The sequence below is a fragment of the Nothobranchius furzeri genome, chromosome 1, assembly GCF_043380555.1.
Source record: "Nothobranchius furzeri strain GRZ-AD chromosome 1, NfurGRZ-RIMD1, whole genome shotgun sequence".
NCBI lineage: Eukaryota > Metazoa > Chordata > Actinopteri > Cyprinodontiformes > Nothobranchiidae > Nothobranchius > Nothobranchius furzeri.
Window position 1 is genome coordinate 84,104,799 of NC_091741.1, and position 23,980 is coordinate 84,128,778.

General features: G+C 45.0%; 1 protein-coding gene across 2 annotated transcripts in view; it reads left to right on the top strand.

Moving 5' to 3' along the window:
• Positions 1-23,980, top strand: part of dlg3 (discs, large homolog 3 (Drosophila)) — a 171,636-nt gene that overhangs the window by 25,614 nt on the left and 122,042 nt on the right. For both annotated transcript variants that reach the window (XM_070550717.1, XM_070550723.1), the window contains exon 3: positions 9,182-9,267. In XM_070550717.1, coding sequence (XP_070406818.1) covers positions 9,182-9,267 — 86 coding nt within the window. The remainder of the gene's footprint in view (positions 1-9,181; positions 9,268-23,980) is intronic.

Genomic DNA, 23,980 nt, shown 5'->3' on the forward strand with positions numbered 1-23,980 from the left:
CCTGAACCCTGATTGGAAAACCTCAAACAGATCCGAGTCAGCTAAATGTGAGACCAGCTACTGATAAACGACTTTCTCAAGCAGTTTTGATGTAAAAGGCAGGGTAGAGATAGGTCTGTAATTTGCGATCACAGAGACATCAGCACCAGGTTTCTTCAGGGTCGGCCGAATAACTGCTGCTTTCAAAGCAGCTGGGACCACACCTGTGCTGAGGCCTCCCATTGATAATCTGACCAAGTGAAGGGCCAAGACACGGAAAGGCAGCCTTCCAGAGACGAGGCTGCAGGATGTCAAGTGGAGAGCCAGATGGCTTCTGCCTCGCAACAAGCTTACTCAGCTCAGAGTATGAAACAGTATTGAGGGAGCTCAGGGTGGGTGGTGATGGAGGAACTGGAACAGGGTCATCAGAGTTACCAGAAATGGCTGCTCTAATGCCTGATACTTTATGAACAAAGAATCTGAAAATCTTCAGAGTTTCCATCAGCTGTAGGAGACATGGAGCTAGGCTCCTGATACACCAGAACAGAATTAAGTGTTTTGTAGAGAATCCTGGGATTCTGGGAGTTTGTTTCGATGATGTCTGCAAAATATGCAGTTCTAGCAGCCCTCACAGCATCCTGATAAGCAACCAGTGATGCTCTGAACAACTCACGCGAGACCTGTAGGCCATCCTTTTTCCACTTTCTCTCAGAGGCTCTACACGCCCGCCTACAAGCCCGTGTGACATCAGATAGCCAAGGCTCCCTCCTAGGCCTAGACTTACAAAGCTTGAGAGGGGCAACCACGTCCAGGACCTGATTACAAAGTACATCAAAGTGTTGTGAATAGTGATCAATGTTAGATGGATCTGGGTTAAAGGTCTCTAACCTTACAGACATACAGCCCACAAACTTTGAAATAGTTTCTGCATCCAGGGCTCTGAACCTAGTAGCTGGAGCTTCACACACAGGGACAGGACATGGCAACGTAACATCACAGAGTATAGGAGAGTGGTCAGAGAACACAGGAGGCAGTCACAAGGTTCATGACAAGGAGACCAAAAGAGATAACCAGGTCCAGGGTGTGACCCTTGGCATGAGTTGGGGACGATACCCATTGAGTCAAATTGAATGAATCAAGCAAATTCAAAAAGCCTTTAGCAAGCACATTGTCAGGACAGCAGATATGGATGTTAAAATCACCAAAAAATAGGACATAGTCATATTTTAGGATGCAGTCTGCCACAAGATCACAGAAATCATTAAGGAAGTTAGAGTCAGTCTTTGGAGGGCGATAAATCAGCACAACGAGCAGGCGGGGGGAGATGCACAGTTCAAATAAGCACAGTTCAAAGGGAGAAAATGACATGGTGGGTGTAAGCTGTTTACAAGGAAAGCTGGATTTAAAAACAACAACCAGCCCTTCACCTCTGCCCCGTCATCTGGGGATATTAAAACAGGATCGGCCAGGTGGTACCAGCTCCAGCAGGGCGCTTGAGTCACCAAACGGGATTCATGACTCACAGATACAGAGAAAACCCAAGTCATGCTGAATAAAAAAGTCACAAAGAATAAAAGTTTTGTTCAGCACAGACCTGGCATCGACTAGACCAAACCGGGTCTGTGGCGGGGCTGCGGCACCGAGATTGCGCACGGGCCCAGTCCCCTCTAACTCTGTGCCTGTAACCGTGCGCAGATTCTCCCAGCAAACCCCAGTCTGGCGAGGTCTTCGAGCCGATTGGCCGTGGCGCGGTGCCAGTTCACCCTCAGAGCCGGCCAAGTTCCCTAGGCAGGGTGCCGAGTAATCCAGGAGACATCTCGGAACCACCGGGTCAGAAGCTGTGCCGAATCGGACCAGCCGCATCTTTAGGGATCCAGCCCGACGTCTCACGCGCCGGCTTCCTCTCTTTCCCCGTCTTCTCCGATGCTTCCTTCTCGAGCTGGGGCGGACAGAGGGCCGACACATCACGGCTTGGGGGCAGAGAGCACATGGGCAGTCCAACCAGCAGCGCCATCCGTGAGGTTCCCAGCTCGCGCAACCCGCTACATCAACGGGAGGACGAAGCCTCAGCAGCGCAGCTCCATCGTATGTCACCAGGGTATCCACACCATTCAAAAAAGTCATCAGAGACAACAAAAATGCATAAAAGCCAATAAAACGCCAATAAAAGCCAGTAAAAAGCAAGGTATTACTGCATAAAGAGGACGAGCAGCTTGCAGCGTGCACTCGCGCGAGCGCCATCTCACACTCTTTTTTTCTCTTTTCAAAATCGGCCGAAATGAGTTTCCTCCGTAGGGTGGCCGGGCTCAGCCTTAGAGATAGGGTGAGGAGCTCGGACATTCGGGAGGGACTCTGAGTAGGACCGCTGCTCCTCCGGATCGAAAGGAGCCAGTTGAGGTGGTTTGGGCATCTGGTCAGGATGCCTCCTGGACGCCTCACCGGGGAGGTGTTTCGGGCATGTCCTGCCGGCAGGATGTCCCCGGGTCGACCCAGGACACGTTGGAGAGGATACATCTCCAATCTGGTCCGGGAACGCCTTGGGGTCCTGCCGGAGGAGCTGGTGGAGAAGGCTGGGGAGAGGACGGTCTGGAGCTCCCTAGTTGGGATGCTGCCCCCGCGACTCGGACCTGGATAAGCGGAGGAAGACGACGACGATGAGGAAAGCAAGAAGAATTGTTTTTTCTGTTTTTACATTTTTCATTTTGTTTCATGATGTTTGTTTACAATTATTTATTTCTGGGGAAAAAAGACTGCATGCTCAACCTATTTAATCTGATTGAATAATTGGCGCATAAAATTTCACTGCATGATCAGATCATTTCAGTTAGTGTGCATGTAAACAAAGATTTGGGATTTCCAATCAACCAAGATTTTAATCGAATTGTGGAAATTTGGTGCATGTAAACATGGCTACCGTCACTTAACAGTCATGGACTCACCCATCTTGACTCACGACAAGGAAGGCTGTTGTTTTAGTGTCCAGGAATCAGCAGACAATGTCTCGATTAGTAGGAGCCAACTGTTAGCTTTAACTATGCCACATGGCAGAACTCAGGTCACGGGGCAGCAGCCTAAGCCCAGAGGCCCAGACTTCCCTCTCCCCAACTACTTGGGCCAGTTCCTCCAAGAGAATCCTAAGGCGTTCCCTGGCCAGCTGAGAGACATAGTTCCTCCAGCGTTTCCTGGGTCTTCTGTTAGGTCTCCTCCCAGTTGGACGTGCCTGTAAAACCTCACCAGGGAGTCATCCGAGAGGCATCCTAACCAGATGCCCGAGCCACCTCAACTGGCTCCTCTCGATGTGGAGGAGCAGCAGGTCTACTCCGAGCCCCTCCTGGATGGCCAAGCTTCTCAGCCTATCTCTAATGTTGCCCAGCCACCCTGTGGACAAAACTCATTTCAGCCGCTTGTATCCTCAATTTCATTCTTTCTTTAACTATCCAAGCTTGTGGCCATAGGTGAGAGTTGGAATGTAGATTGATCGGTAAATCAAGAACTTTGCCTTTTTTGCTAAGCTCTCTCTTCACTATGATAGACCGGTACAATGTCGGCATCACTGCAGAAGCAGCACCAGTCCGCCTAGAGTTATTAAAGTCAGAATTCTGAGATTAAGTCAGAATGCTGAGAAATATAATATTACATACTTCTAAACCACATGTCTTATACAAGAGTTACCTTTAAAATGTAAGGAAGTCCAGGCTTTTGTTTTCTATAACATGGGTTTCCTGGACAAAGGATATTTTTGTCTGTATACTTTTCCTATTTTTCTATTTTCCAGCTTGCTCTTTGGGAAGCCTTCTCCCAGGTGAAATTAACTAGCTTCTTGTCAGTGTTCTTTGTAGAAGTGTCCATCTTTTGCACATCAGCCCCTCCCCCCATTTATTTATTTATTTATTTCCCCAGGCATTTGACTTCCTTGATTTGATATTTTCAGTTCATCATCAGAGCCTGGCAACCACAGTTCTTCACTTATTTCATCTTCAGAAAAACCTAGACCGTTCACCATTGAATCCCATATTCCTACCTTGCCTGCTTGATCTTTGGGATACTTTTTCCAGGTGAAATTAACTCTTTCTCTTTTTCAGTGTTCTTTAGTTCTCCTGTTTATTTATTGTTATCAGGCATTATTCTTCCTTGGGAGATGTTTAAATAAAAAACTCTTTAAATTCTTAGAATGTTTTGTTTAGCTGGGCCTTTAACATGAATGTGTCAGTATTTAGATCTTTTACTGCAGCCAGCCACTAGAGGCCCTTGTTAACTTTCAGTTTAAACTTTCACTTAGGGAGCCTAAGTCATGCCCATCTACATCCGAACCATGGGTCCCTGGAAGAATGAAAAATGCATGCAAGACAATGGGGCTAAAATTTTTATTTTTTTAATCCCATGGATTTCACATACAATGTCTGTGCATTTTAAAGAAGCATTTTGATAACAAGAAAGCACTTAATTTCGAACAGGGGTAAAAGTAACTTTAGGTTTGGTGTGACAATACGTCCAGGACTACAAATGCACATCACCAAATTGATGTAATAGAACCAAACGCAGAGGAAAAATTGATGTAAGTTCAGCGAACTTCGAATCCTTCCTTCAGGAGTAAAGAACCACCATAAATCTGGCCGAGGCAAGTAGCAGCTACGCTAGAGGAGAGGAGATTCTGTGGCCAATGTATATGTGCCAACGCCAGATTTGTAGTCATAGGAATTATGAATTTTTACAAGCTAATAAATCTCAAAGTACATGACTGTCATGATCCTGCCATGCCCTGACCTCCATGCACCATCATTCACCTCATCAGCCTTCATGCATCACACCTGGTCCCCTCATCAAGCTCCAGCCAAGCCCTGTTTCCCCAGCAACCACAGTCAGCTCACCATCAAGCTCATGCCACACACTTGCCTCACCAGCTTAATATTCCACAGTCAACCACCAGCACTCTGCCAGATTATTGAATGCTCCTGCTAGTAGGTCTTCCAGCCTTTTGTCGTCCTGCCTGATCTTAGCCTCCTGACCTCGTTTCCACGCCTGACCCTTGCCAAGGAATCTGCCTCCCACCACGACCCTTGTCTGTCTACGACCACATCTCTAGCCTGCTCCTTGTACCTGTTTCGTCTCAACCTGGCTTCGACCCACACCTGCCTTTGACTCTGCCCGTACCTGAGTTTACTCCGGTAACTCCTCATATTAGCTTCAGGCTAATAAAGACTGTTAAAACGTCTTACTGTGTTTGGTGTCATCACGGGTCCTGTAGTTCAGTTCATTACTGAATAATCTGGTCACAACATGGACTCGATGCCAGGAAGGGTGACCCAGAGAGTAGAACACTCCATCTCCATTTTGGAGACCAAGATAACCGAACTCTTGGATCTACTCCGAACCAGCCAACAGGCTTGTCAGGTGACCAGTGCCCAGACATCTACCGCATCCACGTCCAGCGGTAGTCCCAGAGGCCGCACCACATCCACGTCCAGCGGTGGTCCCAGAGGCCGCACCGCATGCATGTCCAGCAGTGGTGCCAGAGACCTCACCACATCCACGTCCAACAGTGGTCCCACCTCCGCCTGTCCAAGAGGCTTTGCCCGAGGCTCCACCCATCCAAGGGGCTCCGCTTATCCAAGAGTCTCCGCCTGTCCAAGAGGCTTTGCCCCCAGTCCAGTTGGTGGCCCCTCCTGTCCAAGAGGCTTTACCCCCGGCCCAGTCGGCGGCCCCTCCTGTTCAAGAGGCTCCGCCCCCGGCCCAGTCGGCAGCCCCTCCTGCAGCGGCTCCACCTCCGGTCCAGTCGGTGGACCCGTCTCCAGGGATTCTGGTTCCGGCGGTCCCGTCTCCAGCCAAGTCGGCGCCTCCAGCCAAGTTGGTGGACCTGCCTCCAGGGATTCTGGCTCCGGCGGTCCCGTCTCCAGCCAAGTCGGCGCCTCCAGCCAAGTTGGCACCTCCAGCCAAGTCGGCAGACTCACCTCCAGTAGGGCTGTAGCGAAGCCTCGACGAAGTCGACGGCTCGATTCTAAAAATTTGTCGACGTCAGATCCGGAAGTCGACGCACCGCGCCCACTTGTTGCATCCCCAGGAGTTTGTAAATAGAGGAGGAATCTGCCTGTTTTTCCTCTAGTTCGCCCTCTTCTCCGCCTTCACTAACATCTCCGCCAAATACCGAAGACCCGGAACAACGTCCGTCCACTACTAGATTATTTTCCTGTTTTGCCCCTTCGTCTCCCGGCAACGGACAAACACTTCCGGGGTCAGATGCGCTGCTTCGTGTCTATCGCAGATGTAGAAAATCACCGGGAGCGCTTCTCCCTTCATAAAGGAGCTTCTTTCAGACATTAGGAGAGCTGTTTTGGTGGTAGCAGTCTCTCCTCCGTGCTGGTCTGTTTGCTGCTGGGTGTTTTTGGTTTATTTAAACTTGGTAACTTGAACTTAATGTTGGTAAAGCTACTGTTAGCATCTTCGCTAACAGCTTCTTGCGTTGGGATAAGCTGTTACATTTTGGTTTAGAGTTCATCTTTTTTGTGGTGTAGATCTCCCTTTTATTACATTTAGAGTGTTGTGGGTTTTCGGTTTAGTGTAAAATATCACCTGAGTTTGGTTTAACCCGTAAGACCACTCGCCTCACGCACATAAGTGACCAAAACAAAGCAGCATGGAGACACTCCATCTTCTACCACCTCTCAGGCAGCAGCCTGCACTCCCAAGTTCTACATGTCACCAGAACATAACCAACCGCAACACAATAAAAGCAGTGTTATACAAAATGGAAGGCCTGTAATGTTTATTCTCTTACAGTAAGAATTTATCAATTTTTTTGAGGAATTTATTTGAGATTTTCTGGTTTTTGTTAATTGTGCAATAGAAAAATAATCATTAGATTAATTTTCTAAATAGTCATTAGAATAGTCGACTATTCGATAAAATAATCGTCAGAATAATCGTTTTAAAAATAATCGTTTACCCCCAGCCCTAACCTCCAGGGACTCTGGTTTCGGCGGTCCTGTCTCTAGCCAAGTAGGCGCCTCCAGCCAAGTCGGCTCCTCCAGCCAAGTTGGCAGCACTGCCTCCAGGGATTCTGGTTCCGGCAGTCCTGCCTCCAGCCAAGTCAGCGGACTCGCCTCCAAGGATTCTGGTTCAGACGGACCCGCCTCCAGGGTTTCTGGTTCCAGCGGTCCCGCCTCCATCCAAGTCGGCGGACCCGCTTCCAGGGATTCTGGTTTCAGCAGTCCGGCCTCCAGCCAAGTTGGCGGACCCGCCTCCAGGGATTCTGGTTCCAGCAGTCCCGCCTCCGGCGCCTCCACTCAAGTCTGCGCCTCCGGCCCTGTCCTCGCCCGTCGCCGCCGTCCCTCAAGGGCCCTCCGGCTTCTGCCTCGTCACCGCCAGCCTCCCAGAGTCTCCTGGTCCCTGGTTCGTCGCCGCCAGCCCCCAAGGGCCCTCCGGCTTCTGCCTCATCGCTGCCGGGCCCAAAGGCCCTCCGGCTTCTGCCTCATCACCGCCGGACTCCCAGAGTCTCCTGGTCCCTGGTTCATCGCCGCTGACCCCCAAGGGTCCTCCGATCCCTGTCTCGTCGCCACCAGTCCCCCAGATCCTCTCTGCCTTTGCTCCTGGCTCCACGTTGCAGGCCTCCAGACGTCGATGGTCCCGACTCCCGATTCCTCGTCGCCGAGCCTCAGAGCCGCGACACCACCCTTCTTAACTCTGCTTCGTCAGGTGCCCTTTTCTGGGCCCGCCTTTATGTTATTGGTTTCTTTCTGTTCTCGTTTTATGACCCTCCTTCCTGGTCCCCCTCCTCCCGCTCTGCTCTAGTTTCCTGTGGGCCTCTGGTATCCGCCCTTGTAGGGGGGGTTCTGTCATGATCCTGCCATGCCCTGACCTCCATGCACCATCATTCACCTCATCAGTCTTCATGCATCACACCTGGTCCCCTCATCAAGCTCCAGCCAAGCCCTGTTTCCTCAGCAACCACAGTCAACTCACCATCATGCTCATGCCACACATCTGCCTCACCAGCTATATATTCCACAGTCAACCACCAGCACTCTACCAGATTATTGAATGCTCCTGCTATTAGATCTTCCAGCCTTTTGTCATCATGCCTGATCATAGCCTCCTGACCTTGTTTCCACACCTGACCCTTGCCAAGGACTCTGCCTGCCACCACGACCCTCGCCTATCTTCGACCACATCTCTAGCCTGCTCCTTGTACCTGTTTCGTCCCGACCTGGCTTCGACCCACACCTGCCTTTGACTCTGCCCGTACCTGAGTTTACTCCGGTAACTCCTCCTATTAGCTTCAGGCTAATAAAGACTGTTAAAACATCTTACTGTGTTTGGTGTCATCACGGGTCCTCTAGTTCAGTTCATTACAGTGACAAGCGTGGTCGAAACACCCATCATTACTTTTAATTTAAATTGAAGTACAACATATGTGCAATTCAGGCAAAGCGAGTTAGAAAATAGCTACTTTTGCCCCATTGACTTGCATTCATGTTTTCGTTCATCCGGGGACCCATGAGCCAACCGGAAAGGGAGGAGACTTTGGCTCCCTATTAGGTTCCTCTGTTTAGTTGTTACATGTGTGAGAGAGTCAGCCATCAACCAAAATGCTGCTCATATACAAATACTGGCCCAGAACCACAAAAGCAAGTGAACCGTACAATAATGGAATACAAGTAAAATCTAACAAATTTTAAAATATGAAGGTTTTTTTTTTTTTTTTTTTTTTTTTTTACAAAAGGCTGTGTTTTATTTCAGCAAATGAGATTTTACTGAAAAATAGAAGTCTAACACAAAAAAGAAAAAAGACCCACTGTGTCTGATGGTAGCAAATAATAATATAAAGTGAAAGTAGTTTATACTCTTGCTACAATGTTCACGTTGTTCCCCTGGTATAAAATTCTGTTATGTGATTCTCTTAGACACTGATTTGATGATAGTCAGTGCCTGAGTCATGTAGTTCAGCAAAAAGATATGCACTGCGTTTGCAAATGTGAAGACATAACATCCATGTAAACAGACAACTCCCACCCCCACAAGGAAGACATTTCCCAGAGAGCTAGTGATTGATCTGTGTGTTCTTTTACACAATCAATGCTCTTAGCTTTAAATGGCTGGGAAGTTAGGAGCAAAGAATAAATATGACAAAGTAAAAAATGCTCACATTGTGTTTGTTGTTAGCCAAGCTAAGAAAAAAAAAGCTCATTATTGTATTTTTTTTCCACAGATATTCAAGAGTGTTACGAGGTGACCTTGCAGCTGAACACAGAACAAACTGTTGTGAAAGAAGACAGCAGGCAGGATGTGTGGGAGGTAATTTACTGCTTTGCAATTTATTGTAGATTGGAGAATATCTGCTTTGTGTATGTTGCACTGGCTGCTGCTTGTGTTGTCTGGGTTGCTTTTACATGATAGCCAACACAAGTTGTCATTAACTGTGTTCCTCGCACTCCTACATGGAAATAGTTTTAGTGAGTCATGGTAGCTATGACTTCATCCTGGTGTTAGACAGAGAAAAGTCACAGGAAGGTACACATGAGTCAAGTTAGAGGGGTCGTACTTAGGTGAATTATCGGTGGTTATTAGGGTATGGAAACACAAATCATTTTTCATTGGGTTATTTGTCGCATTCCCAATATTTTCATGTCTTGCTTCAAAAGTAACCAACTAGTAAATTCAACTAGATTCAAGGTTCAAAGCTCAGTAAGGAGATGTGTTTGTGTGCAATGAATTTCTTTGCTTCCACACTGGATGCTAAAAGTATACACTTAGGAATAAAATAGATAATAATAAGGCAAAGCAGCTTTATTTGTATAGCACTGTTATGATCACCTAGCCTGGCAAGCCAGACTAAATAAATGTATTATTTAGTCTGGCCACGCTCCATTGACGGCTCTCGGTTGTGGGGCGCGTTCTACCGTTGTCTTTCAAATGATCTCTGCATTCCACTGGACAATGAATGTGACATACTCTTGTTTCATTCTGTGACATCATCCCACCCACCAGGCATATAGAGTGCCCTGATTGGCCCACAAAGTGGATAAAGCTCTGTGATTTGTTCACTAAGCAGATAGAGCATTATGATTGGCCCACCATTATGGACCAATCACAGCTCTTTATGTGTTTGAAACCCCTCTAGAGAGCTGTGATTGGCTAGCCAGAGTCCTGGTAGGAGCTGCTGAGGTTCCAATGGAGCATGCCTAGACCATTCTTTGCAAAGCAAGAATTTGGTCTAGTTCACTAGGCTAATGATCACCAGTTTCTACATGCTCCTGTTCCTGCTCCACTTCCCTGCAGAGAGGAGCAGCCCCTCCTCCGCTCCTGCTCCTCCCTCCTGCCTTCCAGCTGTGCTCAATCCCTAATCAGCTTCTGAGCTTTTAAAAGGGCACGGCCAGAAGAACCAGGGGGCAGAAAGAGTGGGGAATACCTTGAGAGTGGATGAAATCCAGACACACTTAGTTTAGAACCTAGTGTAATTTCATTGAGTTTGGTTTTGCTCTGAGTTCTGTGGAACTTTTAGAGATTGTGCTCAATAAAGGTAGGAAATTGGTTAGTTTGAACCTACTTCCTATGTTTGCTCAGTGGAGCATTTGTAGAGGTTAAGTTAACCTGTTGGCTGTGTGTGCTCAGTGGAGCATAAGTATTGCTTTTGGTGTGTTTGCTCAAAAGCGCTTTGATTTAGTAATTATCACTGTTTTGTTTCCATTACCTTAACAGCCCTGTGCTCGCCCTTAGTTGGTTTGGACTTAATCGGTTTACTTTCTATTTTAGCCCAAAAGGGGGAATAGCTGAATTTGTGAGTCTACTCTGACTTATTGGTTTATTATATTAGTGGAGCTGAGCTCCAGCTTGCGTGTTCCCTCAAGTCCTTGTTTTTTCCCTCTTTAGGAGGTCACCTTTAGTTCTTGTATTTAACTGACCTAGTAACCTTACACGAGTTTGGTCATTTATTCGTTATAAAATCGTTTGCTTTTAAAATCCTGACCCTGCGCCTTTTTATGTTACGACGTCCTTCACCAATACCATCACCAGTCGTAACATTAATGGGGGCTCGTCAGGGATCTTTCTTTCTATGATCGTAGTTAACCATGAAGGACCTTTTTACAGGCATGGGTTTTGCATTTTGGCAACGTTTTCTGGGCTGTGTGTATGAAATGGCACATTTTGAATTAAGGGCATTTGTGGATGCCCCGTCTCGTGAGGCATTGGAGGGCTGTCGGAAAGCCGACATGCTGCAGATAGCCGCCCACTTCAGTTTGGAGCTTCCAACCCCGATACTGAAGAGAGATCTGAAAACTTTGATTATGGACTACCTCACTAACCAGGGACTACTGCAGTCCTCCTCACCAGTTGCTTCCAGTCCTGACCGTGCTGCTCCGGATCCAGATCCAGACCCTAATCTGACTGATGGAGGGGAGTCGTCAACGGACGGGAACATGGACGAGGGTGAGGTAAAACCCCTTGTTTTCCCCTCAGGCGGATATGCAGCTGAAGGTTTGATGTCGGGGGAGTTGCAATTGAAACTTGAACTGGCCCGTCTTGAAGCCGATGAAAGAAAACAACGGATGCAGATGGAATTGGAAATGAAACGGCTTGATGCAGAAACTGCTGTACGCATCCGTGCGCTTGAGCTGGAGGCCCAAGTAAAGCCGACACCACAGATGACGGCAGAGGTGCCATCAGAACCCACTGTGAAACCAGCACTTGATCTCAGTAAGTGTATCTCCCTTATGCCTGTGTTCAGAGAAGCTGAAGTGGATGGTTATTTTGTCGCCTTTGAGCGGATCGCGACTGCTCTTCAGTGGCCGCGTGACGTGTGGTCTCTGCTTTTGCAGTGTAGGTTAAGTGGTAGAGCCTTGGAGGCAATGTCTGCTTTGTCGGTTACCGACAGTTTGAGTTATGAGCGTGTAAAGACTGCTATTTTGCAAGCTTATGAATTGGTGCCTGAAGCATATCGACAGCGTTTCAGACAGCATAAAAAGGCAGTAGGGCAGACTCATGTCGAGTTTGCCCGAGAAAAGAGTTCGTTGTTCGATAGGTGGTGTGCTTCAACTAAAACTAACTCATTTAAAGAGCTCAGAGAGTTAATCCTTCTTGAAAAATTCAAGAAATGTGTGTCTGGAACTTTTGTAACCTATTTAAATGAACAAAATGTTACCACTCTTTCTGCCGCGGCTCTGTTAGCAGATGAGTTCGCCCTCACCCACAAAGTTACTGTGATTAAAGAAAACGTAGTTGAATCCAGTGAGAAGCATGTAAGAGTTGAAAGAAGGCTCTCAGATGCTCGGGAGAACTGAGAGTGGTTTTTTTGTCACAAAAAGGGTCACCTGATAAAAGAATGTTTTCTGTTAAAAAACAAACATCCAAGACGGTCCGAAAAGCCCATAGAGGTTGCTTTTATAAAAGCCTCCTCTGAGACACCAGACCAAGCAAAGAAACTTAACCCTTGTTTTAAACCGTTTGTTCTTATGGGAACTGTGTCTTTGACTGGCAAAAGTGATGTTGAAAAACAAATTCTGATCTTGAGAGATACTGGAGCTTCTCAGACATTAATCCTCAGTAGTGTGTTGCCATTTACTCCTATGTCCTCAAGTGGATATTCAGTGTTCTTAAAAGGGGTTGAAATGGGTTGTGTAACTGCTCCTGTACACAGTGTTCACCTTAGGAGTCAGTTGGTGAATGGGGTTTTTAATGTTGCAGTCTGTGACCAGTTGCCAGTTGAGGGAATAACCCTGCTATTGGGCAATGATTTAGCCGGGGGTAGAGTTACCCCCAATTTAGAGGTTTTGGATTACCCGGTTGCTCACAGTGAGAGCCCTAACCAAGCAGATTTGATAACATATCCTGCATGTGCTGTGACTCGTGCCCAAGCTCGTAAAGATGTGGATAGTACTTTATGGGATACTGTTTTGATGCAGGATCTCTCAGAGGATTCTGCTGATAAGACCCTGACTAACAATCTACCGTGTGTTGCAGAGGGAAGTGAAGGCACCACTCCAGATCATCTTCAAGATGACAGGTTGCCTCTGACTCATGAAACCCTCTCTTTAGCTCAAAGGCAAGACCAAAGCTTGAAACCCTTCTTTGAGCAAGTTACTAGTGAAAATGTGGTAGATAAAGACAGCAGTGGTTTTATGCTTGAAAACGGTGTGTTGATCCGTTGCTGGCCGAATCCCGTTTCAGAAGGTGCTGATTGGGGGATAACCCGACAAATAGTAGTACCTCTGGCACTTAGACAATAGGTCATATCTATGGCCCATTCTAGTGATTGGTCGGGACATCTGGGAGTAAATAAAACATATCACTCACTCCTACAACATTTCTTTTGGCCGGTGATGAAAACACAAGTGGCCATGTTTTGTAAGGAGTGCCATGTTTGTCAGATGGTTGGAAAACCAAATCAGGTGATACACCCTGCACCCTTACGTCCTTTGCCAGTTGTAATTACACCTTTTGATCATGTGATTGTTGACTGTATAGGCCCATTGCCACAGTCGAAGACCGGAAAACGGTATTTGCTAACCATAATGTGTGTTGCTACCAGGTTCCCCGAGGCTGTTCCAATATCTTCTATTACAACCAAAGCAGTAATTAAAGCCCTAACAACTTTCTTTTCTGTCTTTGGATTGCCAAACATCATTCAAACTGACCAAGGGACCAATTTCCAGTCACGAGTGTTTAATCAGGTGGCCAAAACTCTAGGCATTACGCACGTCACCTCATCAGCCTACCACCTGGAAAGTCAAGGTGCTTTAGAGAGGTGGCATCAAACCTTAAAGTCCATGTTAACTAAGTATTGTTTGTCCACAGATAGAACGTGGGAAGGACTTCCATTTGTTCTCTTTGCTGCCCGAGAGACAGTGCAGGACTCTTTAGGGTTTAGTCCAGCTCAACTCGTGTTTGGACATACTCCAAGAGGACCTTTGAAGGCCTTAAAAGAGTGCTTTATCTCCTCCTCTCCCCAAGCAGGAGTCATAGCTAGCAAGTATGTATCAGCCTTCCAGAAGCGCTTGCAAGAGGCAAACGCTATTACCCGACAACATTTAGCAGTGGCTAAACGTAACATGAAAGACATTTTTGATAAAAAAGCAAAGAGGCGAGAGTTTCATGTTGGCGACAAGGTGTTAGTCTTGTTACCCTTGTCAGGTTCCTCTCTAACTTCCAAGTTTGAGGGACCTTTTGAAATAATCCAGAAGTTGAGTGACACTGATTATGTGTTAAAAAAACACTCGTAGATGAAAAACTCGTAAGTGCCATGTGAATATGATAAAGTTGTACCATTCCAGACCTGAACGGTAAACGAAAGACGTAGGTGTAGCTGTTGTGACCTCTGGCTCTGTTGCAGAGAAGGATGAGCTTGGAGGTGTATTTCCACAATACTCCAGTCCAAGGCTAAACAATTCTCAGGCTCTTCAAGCATTGCCTACACAACTAAGCCACTTGCCTTCAGACATGAAGGAAGATCTACTACAGTTGATCAGTGATAACAAATGTTTGTTTTCTGATGTACCAATGCAAACTACATTAACTGCTCATGAAGTAGAAGTGTCCTGTGCTAAACCCCTCAAACAGCACCCTTATCGTACTAGCCCACAAAAATGACAGATGATGAAAGAGGAAACAACCTACCTCCTCAAACATGGCTTTGCTAAACCCAGCAAGAGTCCGTGGAGCTCCCCTTGTCTTGTGGAAACAAAACCTGATGGGACTCCTCGGTTTATAACGGATTATCGTAAATTAAACTCAGTAACCATTCCTGATTCATACCCACTTCCTAGGGTAGATGATTGTGTAGACAATGTGGGATCCTCCAAATATGTGACCCGATTAGACCTTCTAAAAGGATATTGGCAAGTCCCCCTTACAGATCATGCCTCCGACCTTTCTGCCTTTGTTACCCCAGATGCATTTTTGCAATATACCGTCCTTCCTTTTGGTATGAGAAATGCACCTGCTACGTTCCAGCGCCTTATCAACCAGGTTGTAGCTGATCTCACACATTGCAGTGCTTACTTAGATGACATAATAGTATACACTTCCAACTGGCCTGATCATCTAAGAACTCTGCATTTGTTGTTTAACAGATTAGCCGAAGCTAACCTGACGCTGAACTTAGCCAAATGTGAATTTGTGAAAGCTACAGTAAATTACCTAGGAAAGGAAGTTGGGCAAGGACAGGTGAGAGTCCTTAAAGACAAAGTGCAGGCCATGCTAAAGTTCCACACTCCTAAGACTCGAAGGGACCTTCGCAGATTTTTAGGCATGGTAGGTTATTACCGTGGGTTTTGCAGGAATTTTTCAACTGTCGTACACCCTCTTACTGAGTTGATTAGTCCAAAAAAGAAGTTTGTGTGGACTTCAGAGTGTCAAACTGCCTTTGAGGCCGCCAAATGCTTGATGTGTCATGCTCCAGTGCTTGCGGCTCCTGATTTGAACAAGCCGTTCAAACTTGAGGTGGATGCTAGTTCAGTGGGTGCTGGTGCAGTATTACTGCAGGAGGATTGGGGGGGGGGGGTTCGACCACCGTGTGTGCTACTTCTCTAAGAAGTATAACCAGTATCAGTTAAAATGCTCAACCATAGAAAAAGAAACTGGCCCTTCTGCTAGCTTTGCAGCATTTTCACGTTTATGTTGGTTCCAGTTCCACCCCCACCATTGTGTTCACGGATCATAATCCTTTGGTATTTCTCAGCCGGATGTATAACCATAACCAGCGCCTTATGAGATGGGCATTGATCCTGCAGGAGTTTTTGATAGAGATCCGCCATAAGAAGGGGACTGAGAACGTTGTAGCTGATGGCCTATCCAGAGGATGCTAAGTATATTCGCCTATAGTGGTTTGTATGTCCCTTGTTTTAATCACCATTTTTACAATGTTTATGGAATTCCCTTGTAGGATGTATGGATACATCCTCTTTAGGGTGTGTCCCTTTTTATTATTTTAATAGTGTTGCAGTGAGGAGGTTAGTGTTGGCCTTCCGGTCATCTCGGGGAGGCTGTGAGGCGGGCTTCAACCATGGGCCACCTCATCTCCCGTTGGTTTTGTGCTCAATTTGCCCACCTTAGGCCCGCATGAAGACTAGGGTTGAGTTAGCCAGTGTTTCCTTAGGCAGTTAGAGGGAATGTCCTAAAGAACGTGGTGATCATTTGATAGACCTCTAATGATGGGACTTAAGGCATACAGACCATGGAAAGTAATAGACTGTAATAAAAAAAGAAAAAAAAGGGAATTTTGAAAATTAAATAGCTAAAATGCTTCGATTGAAATGTTGTTGTTTTTTTTCTCTCTTAAGCCGGGCGTACACTGTGCGACTTTTTCACTCGCAACGTTCAGCTTCAGCTCAAACTGTACGACTTCCTCGCAGAGCAGATCTTACGAGTCATGCGCTCACACTGCACGACCCAGTTCTCGCATGCGATCTGACTGCTCACACTGTACGTCTGGTAGCAACACGTCGGCCCTAAAAATGTGCTAAAAATAGCCGTTTTTACTCAACACGTCAGACTTTTTTGTCTTGCCTGTTGTCCTTCGGGAGTGCTGCAGGAGGACACACATGGATTTATGGGGGTTGGATGAGGAAAACGAAATAAAGAAAGTGAATCTGTGTTTTGTGATCAGTTTAATTTGACATGAACACGACAAACACGCTTTCTTGACAATCTTTGTGAGTAAAAAAAACGTGTAGAAACAAAAACGAACAGCGTGTGTTATTAGGGAAATAGCGAGCGAGCGGCGTTGATGCAGGATTGCGCGCGCATGCGCCGTGAGCGGTTCTGATACTTTTTTGGATCGTAGCTGCTCGCAGCGCCGCTTCAACAGTGCGATACCCTCACGAGGGACGAGCGAAATATTAAACACACCAGAAGTCCCTGCGACCTAACGACTGCTGATCGGCGGCTGGTCACGTGGTGTTAATCGCCTCTCGTAACCCCCTGTACACTACACGACCGCTCGGCGCAAAACTCGCCCCGATGTCGTGGCTTCTCGCACGACTGGAAAATCGGCTCAAAAAAGTGAAAAAGTCGCACAGTGTACGCCCGGCTTTAAGGGAGGTGGTGTTATGATCACCAGTTTCTACATGCTCCTGTTCCTGCTCCACTTCCCTGCAGAGAGGAGCAGCCCCTCCTCCGCTCCTGCTCCTCCCTCCCGCCTTCCAGCTGCGCTTAAATCCTTAATCAGCTTCTGAGCCTTTAAATGGGCGTGGCCAGAAGAACCAGGGGGCAGAAAGAGTGGGGAATACCTTGAGAGTGGATGAAATCCAGACACACTTAGTTTGGAACCTAGTGTAATTTCATTGAGTTTGGTTTTGCTCTGAGTTCTGTGGAACTTTTGGAGATTGTGCTCAATAGAGGTAGGAAATTTGTTAGTTTGAACCTACTTCCTATGTTTGCTCAGTGGAGCATTTGTAGAGGTTAAGTTAACCTGTTGGCTGTGTGTGCTCAGTGGAGCATAATTATTGCTTTTGGTGTGTTTGCTCAAAAGCGCTTTGATTTAGTAATTATTACTGTTTTGTTTCCATTACCTTAACAGCCCTGTGCTCGCCCTTAGTTGGTTTGGACAATCGGTTTACTTTCTATTTTAGCCCAAAAGGGGGAATAGCTGAATTTGTGAGTCTACTCTGACTTATTGGTTTATTATATTAGTGGAGCTGAGCTCCAGCTTGCGTGTTCCCTCAAGTCCTTGTTTTTTCCCTCTTTAGGAGGTCACCTTTAGTTCTTGTATTTAACTGACCTAGTAACCTTACACGAGTTTGGTCATTTATTCGTTATAAAATCGTTTGCTTTTAAAATCCTGACCCCGTGCCTTTTTATGTTACGACGTCCTTTACCAATACCATCACCAGTCATAACAAGCACATTTCACAGAGGCTATTCAATGTGCTTTCCAGGAGCAGGAACAGCAAACATGAAAATTAACGTGACAACATAAAAGAGCAGATTTTAAAGGTTCAATATAATGCTAAATCACCTTTTTTGAGCTTTTTTTACCAGGAACGTATGGAACAATCATGTCACTGATGTATGATGGAGAATGATTATTAAGAGCTTTATATGTGAGAAGGAGGATGTTAAAATCTATTCCGAATTTAACAGGTAGCCAACGTAGGGAAGCTAAGACAGGAGAGATATGATCTCTCTTTTTAATTCTCATCAGAACGCTAGCTCCAGCATTTTGGATAAGCTAAAGACTTTTAACTACGCTCTGTGGACTTCCTGAGAGTAATGAATTACAGTAATCCAGTCTTGATGTAATAAATGCATGAACTAGTTTTTCAGCATCACTCCTGATGCTTCTAATCTTAGCAATATTCCGAAGGTGGAAAAAGGAAAACATACAAATCTGTTTAACGTGGGATTTGAATGACATGTCCTGGTCGAAGATAACACCAAGGTTCCTTACTTTGTTCTCGGAGGTTAATTTAATGCCATTCAGGTCAGATGATTGACTAAGCAATTTCCTTTTCTGAATTTCAGGTCCAACGATGAGAACTTCAGTCTTGGCTTGATTTAAAAGCAAAACGTTTTGAGTCATCCATTTTTTTTGTCTTCAAGACAAGTCTGTAATCTACCTAACCGATTAGGTTCATCAGGGTTAATGGATAGATATAACTGATTTTGGTCGATGTAAAGATTTCTCCTGGAAACTAAAGAAAGTAGGCCACCGGGGTATTCAGGCATTTATAATCTTCCTAAACCTGGTCTGGTTTTGATTCTAAACCTGGATATTCTGACAAATTCCTTCTGCATTGGTGACAGAACAGCGTCGTAAAAACCATACTTCCTGTCTACAAAGACACACGCAATGGCCAGCCTAGGATATTTAAGTTAGACTACTGTTGTTTTGTAACAGACAGTAGTCTAGTGGTTAGAGTGCCATATTGACGTGTAGTTTTGCGGAGGTTTACCTCCTGGTCACGGCAGTAATTTTTTTCTTATTTTTTATCTGCACTTGCCAGTATTATTTTTTTCAACGATTTATTGGTAAATAGTTCAAAATCTAAGGACTAAATCTGTTTATTTTTAAAAAATTTTACTTTCTTTGTAGCCAGTGTGAGTCCATGTGAGGTAAGCAGATTTTTAAAAAAAATGCTGCTTGGAATTGACCAACAATGATCTTTAGAGACACAAAGTATTGAACAGAAAATAATCAATTAAACAAAAATATAAATAAATTATATTTGCTTCAGCTTGCTAAATAAATTACTGCAGACACTGGCAGTCGAACCAGCGTCAGCACATGGCGAAACGAGAAGAAAGGCAGGCACTTTTACTGCTGGACTACAGGGGAAAATACAACAGGGAACTTGCCTAAGAAGCTGTCTAGGCACATTTCATCTGCATAGGGTTAGCTTAGCTGAAACAAACTGTTTCAGTTCCAGGTATAAATTCAGACTAACAAAAATACATTTTTTTAAATAAATAACATCTCCATAGTGCCAACAGTAATATTTTATTACTGTACTGTGCCTACCTTTGCTCTCAAAGATTTAAAATAGCATGATCTGGCTCCTTTTAAGTCAGAATTAAAATTCACAAATACACAAATAAGATTAGTTGTAAGAATAAGATAAACAGGCTAAGTTAAAGACTGAGCAGTTACAGAGCAGAAGTTGCAGCCTAAGAAACTCTCAGTCAAATGAATACTTGAAAGTTTTTCATTTTGATTTAAAAGTTACTAAAGTTGGGGCACATTTAAGGCCATGAGGAAGCTGATTCCATCTGTGTGTAGCATCGTAGCTAAAAGCAGCTTCACCCTGTTTGGTTCTGATGCGGGGTTCTACCAGTTGTCTGCCTCCTAATGATCTCAGAGCCCTGCTGGGCGCATATAGTGCAAGTAGATCCGAGATGTATTTTGGTCCCATGCCTTTTGGTGATTTATAAAGTAGTAGAAGCACTTTGAAATCAATTTCAGGTAATCAGTGTAAAGAGTAGGAGTGATTGCTCAGTTCTCTTGGTTCTTTGTAAGATAAAAAGGCCCATTAAAAAATGCAATAAACCAATGAATATATAAACAATGAAAGTAGTGTAAACTATGCTGGTTATCCGGCATGCATATGTAAAGTAATGTGCTACATTAGCGAGTACATGCAGTCAATAATCAGGAGTGGATTATAGAGATAATCCGAGTGTCAGACAAAAACAAGGAAAATAAACGGGTTAACAACAAGTTCAAAAGTGCAGTTTTTCATGTGCAAAGTGGAAATGAAGTGTCCATGATGGGGGTTATCAGTTCAGGTGTTCAGAGTCTGATGGTTGTGGGATAGAAAGGGTTATTTGGACCAGTTGTCCTGCATTTCACACATCTGTACCACTAACCTGAAGGTTAAAGTGTGAAAAGTCCGTGTTGTGGGTGGGTGTGGACATCCCAAATTTCCCCAGCCTCCTCAGGAAATACAGCCAGTAATATTCATCAGTATCTTAACACAGTAGGGCAGCTCTTTGTCTGTCTCTGTGCTGGTGCACGGCTGCTTCTGCAGTTTTTTTGGAAACTGGAAACTGAAATTACTAAAATGGACCTGGTCAGTTGGTCACTCCACGCGATTGATAAAAATTTGTCAACGATGTAGAGATGGGTACCGAATTCGGTACTTTTTAAGGTACCGACCGAATTCCATAGTACCGACCGAGCACCGTTTCACGTCGTTTCAAACGGTGCCTCGTTTCGGTACCCGTCCTTCATAACGAGAACTTGCCAAGACAGCTGCGCATGCGCAAGAGCGTTATGTCGTCGGTCCCTGTGAGCGAGTTGTAAACAGAGCAGCATGGGTAGAAAGAACGCACGCTAACGCTTGGGTCCACTTCACTAAATGTGATGGGTAACTGGGTGATGATGAAACCAGCGACAGACAATGATCTAAGTGAGACATCCTCATCTTAATCTGCTCTGGTAGGTAAATAAAATGTGATAACGTTACCTTGATATGTTAGCTTCCGTTTCGCTAATGGTGCGTTTGCTTTCTCCTCGGAACTCCGAATTTCCGACTAGAACATGAACGCGCTCTAAAGTTTGGCTTCACTTTACTAAATGCGACGGGTGATTGGGTGAAGATGAAACCAGCGACAACGATCTAAGTGTGAGGCATCATCGTTTTAATCTGCTCCAGCAGTTAAATAAACTGTTAAAGATAACGTTAGCTTGATATGTTAGCTTCCATTACCACCGTTATCAGCTAATGGTATGTTCGCTTTCTCCTCGGAAATTCTAACTTCCCAGTAGGAAAAATCAAATGAAAAAAGACGGCAAAAGGAATGAAGATATGCAGTAAATTTAGTTCACAGTAAAGATGTTTGCTTCAGTTTAATCATCAGCTTATAAAACTACAAGGACGATGTTAATACAAACAGTTGAATGTTATTTATCGTGAAATTGATCAAATATTGTTATATATTGATAAAAATATATATTTAATTATAAAAGAGAATTAAAATAATAAACACTCAAAAGTATCAAAAATTGGTACCGTTAAGTACCGGTATCGATTCGTAGGTACCGGGAATTAGTACCGGATCGATTCAAATGTCAAAGGTACCCATCCCTACAACGATGACAACGGGAGAAGGGGCTCCCGGATGCCCTTCTGGGACAGACCCAGTTGGACACATCATGAACTCCTGGAAACAGTGGAACTTGATTTGTTTATCTCAGCTGTCTGTAAAGGATTCTGAAGATGTGTGGATATTCGTGGTGTTGGTGTCAGGTTTCCTGCTCATTGGTCTTGGAGTCTTCCTGGCTTACCGGAAAATTAACGAGCTGTCGAGGAATATTTGCTTGCTCCCGGAGCTCAGAGATGGATTGCACAGCGATGTGAATTCAGACTCACATAATTGTCTAGATGAATCGTAAGCTTGGAACTTTGGCCGCGATTCAGACTCTGGCAAAAGCGATGGATGCCATCAAGGAGCAAGTGGACGAATCAGCACGGATTGGAATAGATTAATATACGCCATTATTGGGATTTTGAGAGGTTGAGGACCAAGGAACTCTAAGACAGAGAGGAATTTATCTCTGTCTGGCCCCAAAACAATTTCTAATCTGAATCTGGTGGCCATGAGCCTGTAACCCCAAAATTCCACTATCTCCGCTCCGCTCCGGCACGAACTCCGCAGAAAAAACGGTCACGTTGTAGTCAATCAGAGCTGTTCCACTACTGAGGCCATGCGGTGCAGTGCGCTGCCCGCCATTCCACCATCCGGCAAAAATAGGAACGATTCCTCCGCAGTCAATGGACAGAAATCACAACCGCCCAACAGGAAAGGGAGCAAGCACAACTTCCGTTATTTCACAATAAATCGATAAAAAAAAAAGCATTTTTTGTTTCATATGCACAGGTTCAACAACTTTTAACAACTATCAGTGGCGGTTGAACTTTAAATGCACAAAAATAAGCCATAAATACAGTTTCTACTATCAAAGTAGACACCCTTTGTTGACCCAAACACTGCTGATCTCTCAACACAAATGATGGGCAGATTAAACAGTTCATTTCGATGCTTCTCCCACACAATGGGTGTTTGGATCTAACTTCCGCATTTATTGCTCGGACTGTATCGCAAGATCTCGAAAATCCCGCGCATGCCTGTTTGCGCACCTCAGGTCTCCGCACCGGAGCGGAGCCGTTGTAGAGCGGTTACAGTATAATTTGAGTTTGGAAGCGAGAGGCAGCGGAGAGCGGGGGTGGAGCAGAGATAGTGGACACACAGCAGGGGTTCCGATTGTTCTAGTCTGTCCTTTTTTCTAGTTGTTTTATCTATGTTAATGTTTGAGATTCATCACGGTATGGACAGTAAAGCCAGAGAAATAACAATAAATAAATGAAATTGGACAAAGGACATTTTTTTGGTGTACTTTGCCACTGGTCACCTAATGACCTTTGAATTAGTTGGAACTTATTTCTTTACATGACTTGTTTTGCTTTATAACTTTCCTTTATCTTTCCCCTAAATGGTAATGAAATCAATCTTAGGCTGACTTTTGTTCCCCTTTAACCAAATGATGTGTGAGCTCTTTTTTTTCAGAGATAAGTAAAAAAAAAAAAAAAAAAAAAAAAAAAAGCTTCTGCTGGATCCACATGTCTGAATGTTTGTGTGAACTGTAGGTGACAGCTTAAAAGAGAAGGCTTGTTTCAGTTTATATATTATATTGATTATATAATTTAGGGAATAATGTAATTTGGGCACAAAGGCTGGGTTTGATTTATTTAAGGAAACTGATAAACTGCCACAGAATTTTCTGATTAATATGCTGTAATTATATGAGTCTGATCATCATTTCAGTAATAAGTGGTTTTTAAAAGCTTATTTTTTTCTTATTTGGAGTCTATAAAAGACAACGTTTACTTCAGTAACTAGATACTCCTGTGTAAAAATCTGTAATATCTGTCCATCCATCCATTTTCATTCGCTTTTATCAAGGGTTGGGTAGCGGGGGCAGCAACCTAATCAGAGAGGCCCAAACTTCTCTCTCCTCAGCCTCTTGGGTCAGCTCCTCCGGGGAATCCTAATGCGTTCCTTGGCTCTCTCCAGTGTGTTCTGGGTCTTCTTTTGGGTCTCCTCCTGGTTGGACATGCCCAGAAATCCTCATCAAGGAGGCATCCTGACCAGATGCTTGAGCCACCTCAACTGGCTCCTCTCAATGTGGAGGAGCAGTAGATCTACTTCGAGTCCCTATTTGATGAACAATCTTCTCACCCTATCTCTAATTTCGGCTACTTGTATCTGCAATTTTTTTTTTCGGTCACTACCCAAAGCTCGTGACCATAGGTGAGGGTTGGAACTTAGATCAACCAGTAAATCAAGAGCTTTGCCTTCCGTCTCAGCCCTCTCTTCACCACGACAGACCGATACATTGCCTGCATCCCTGAGGATGCAGCATCCAATCCACCTATCGATCTCCCGGTTATGCTTTCCCTCAAATGTGAACAAGATCCCAAGATACTTAAACTCCACCACCTTAGGCAGAACCTCATCCCTAACCTGGAGAAGGCATCCTACCCTTTTCTGATTCAAGACCATGGTCTCTGATTTA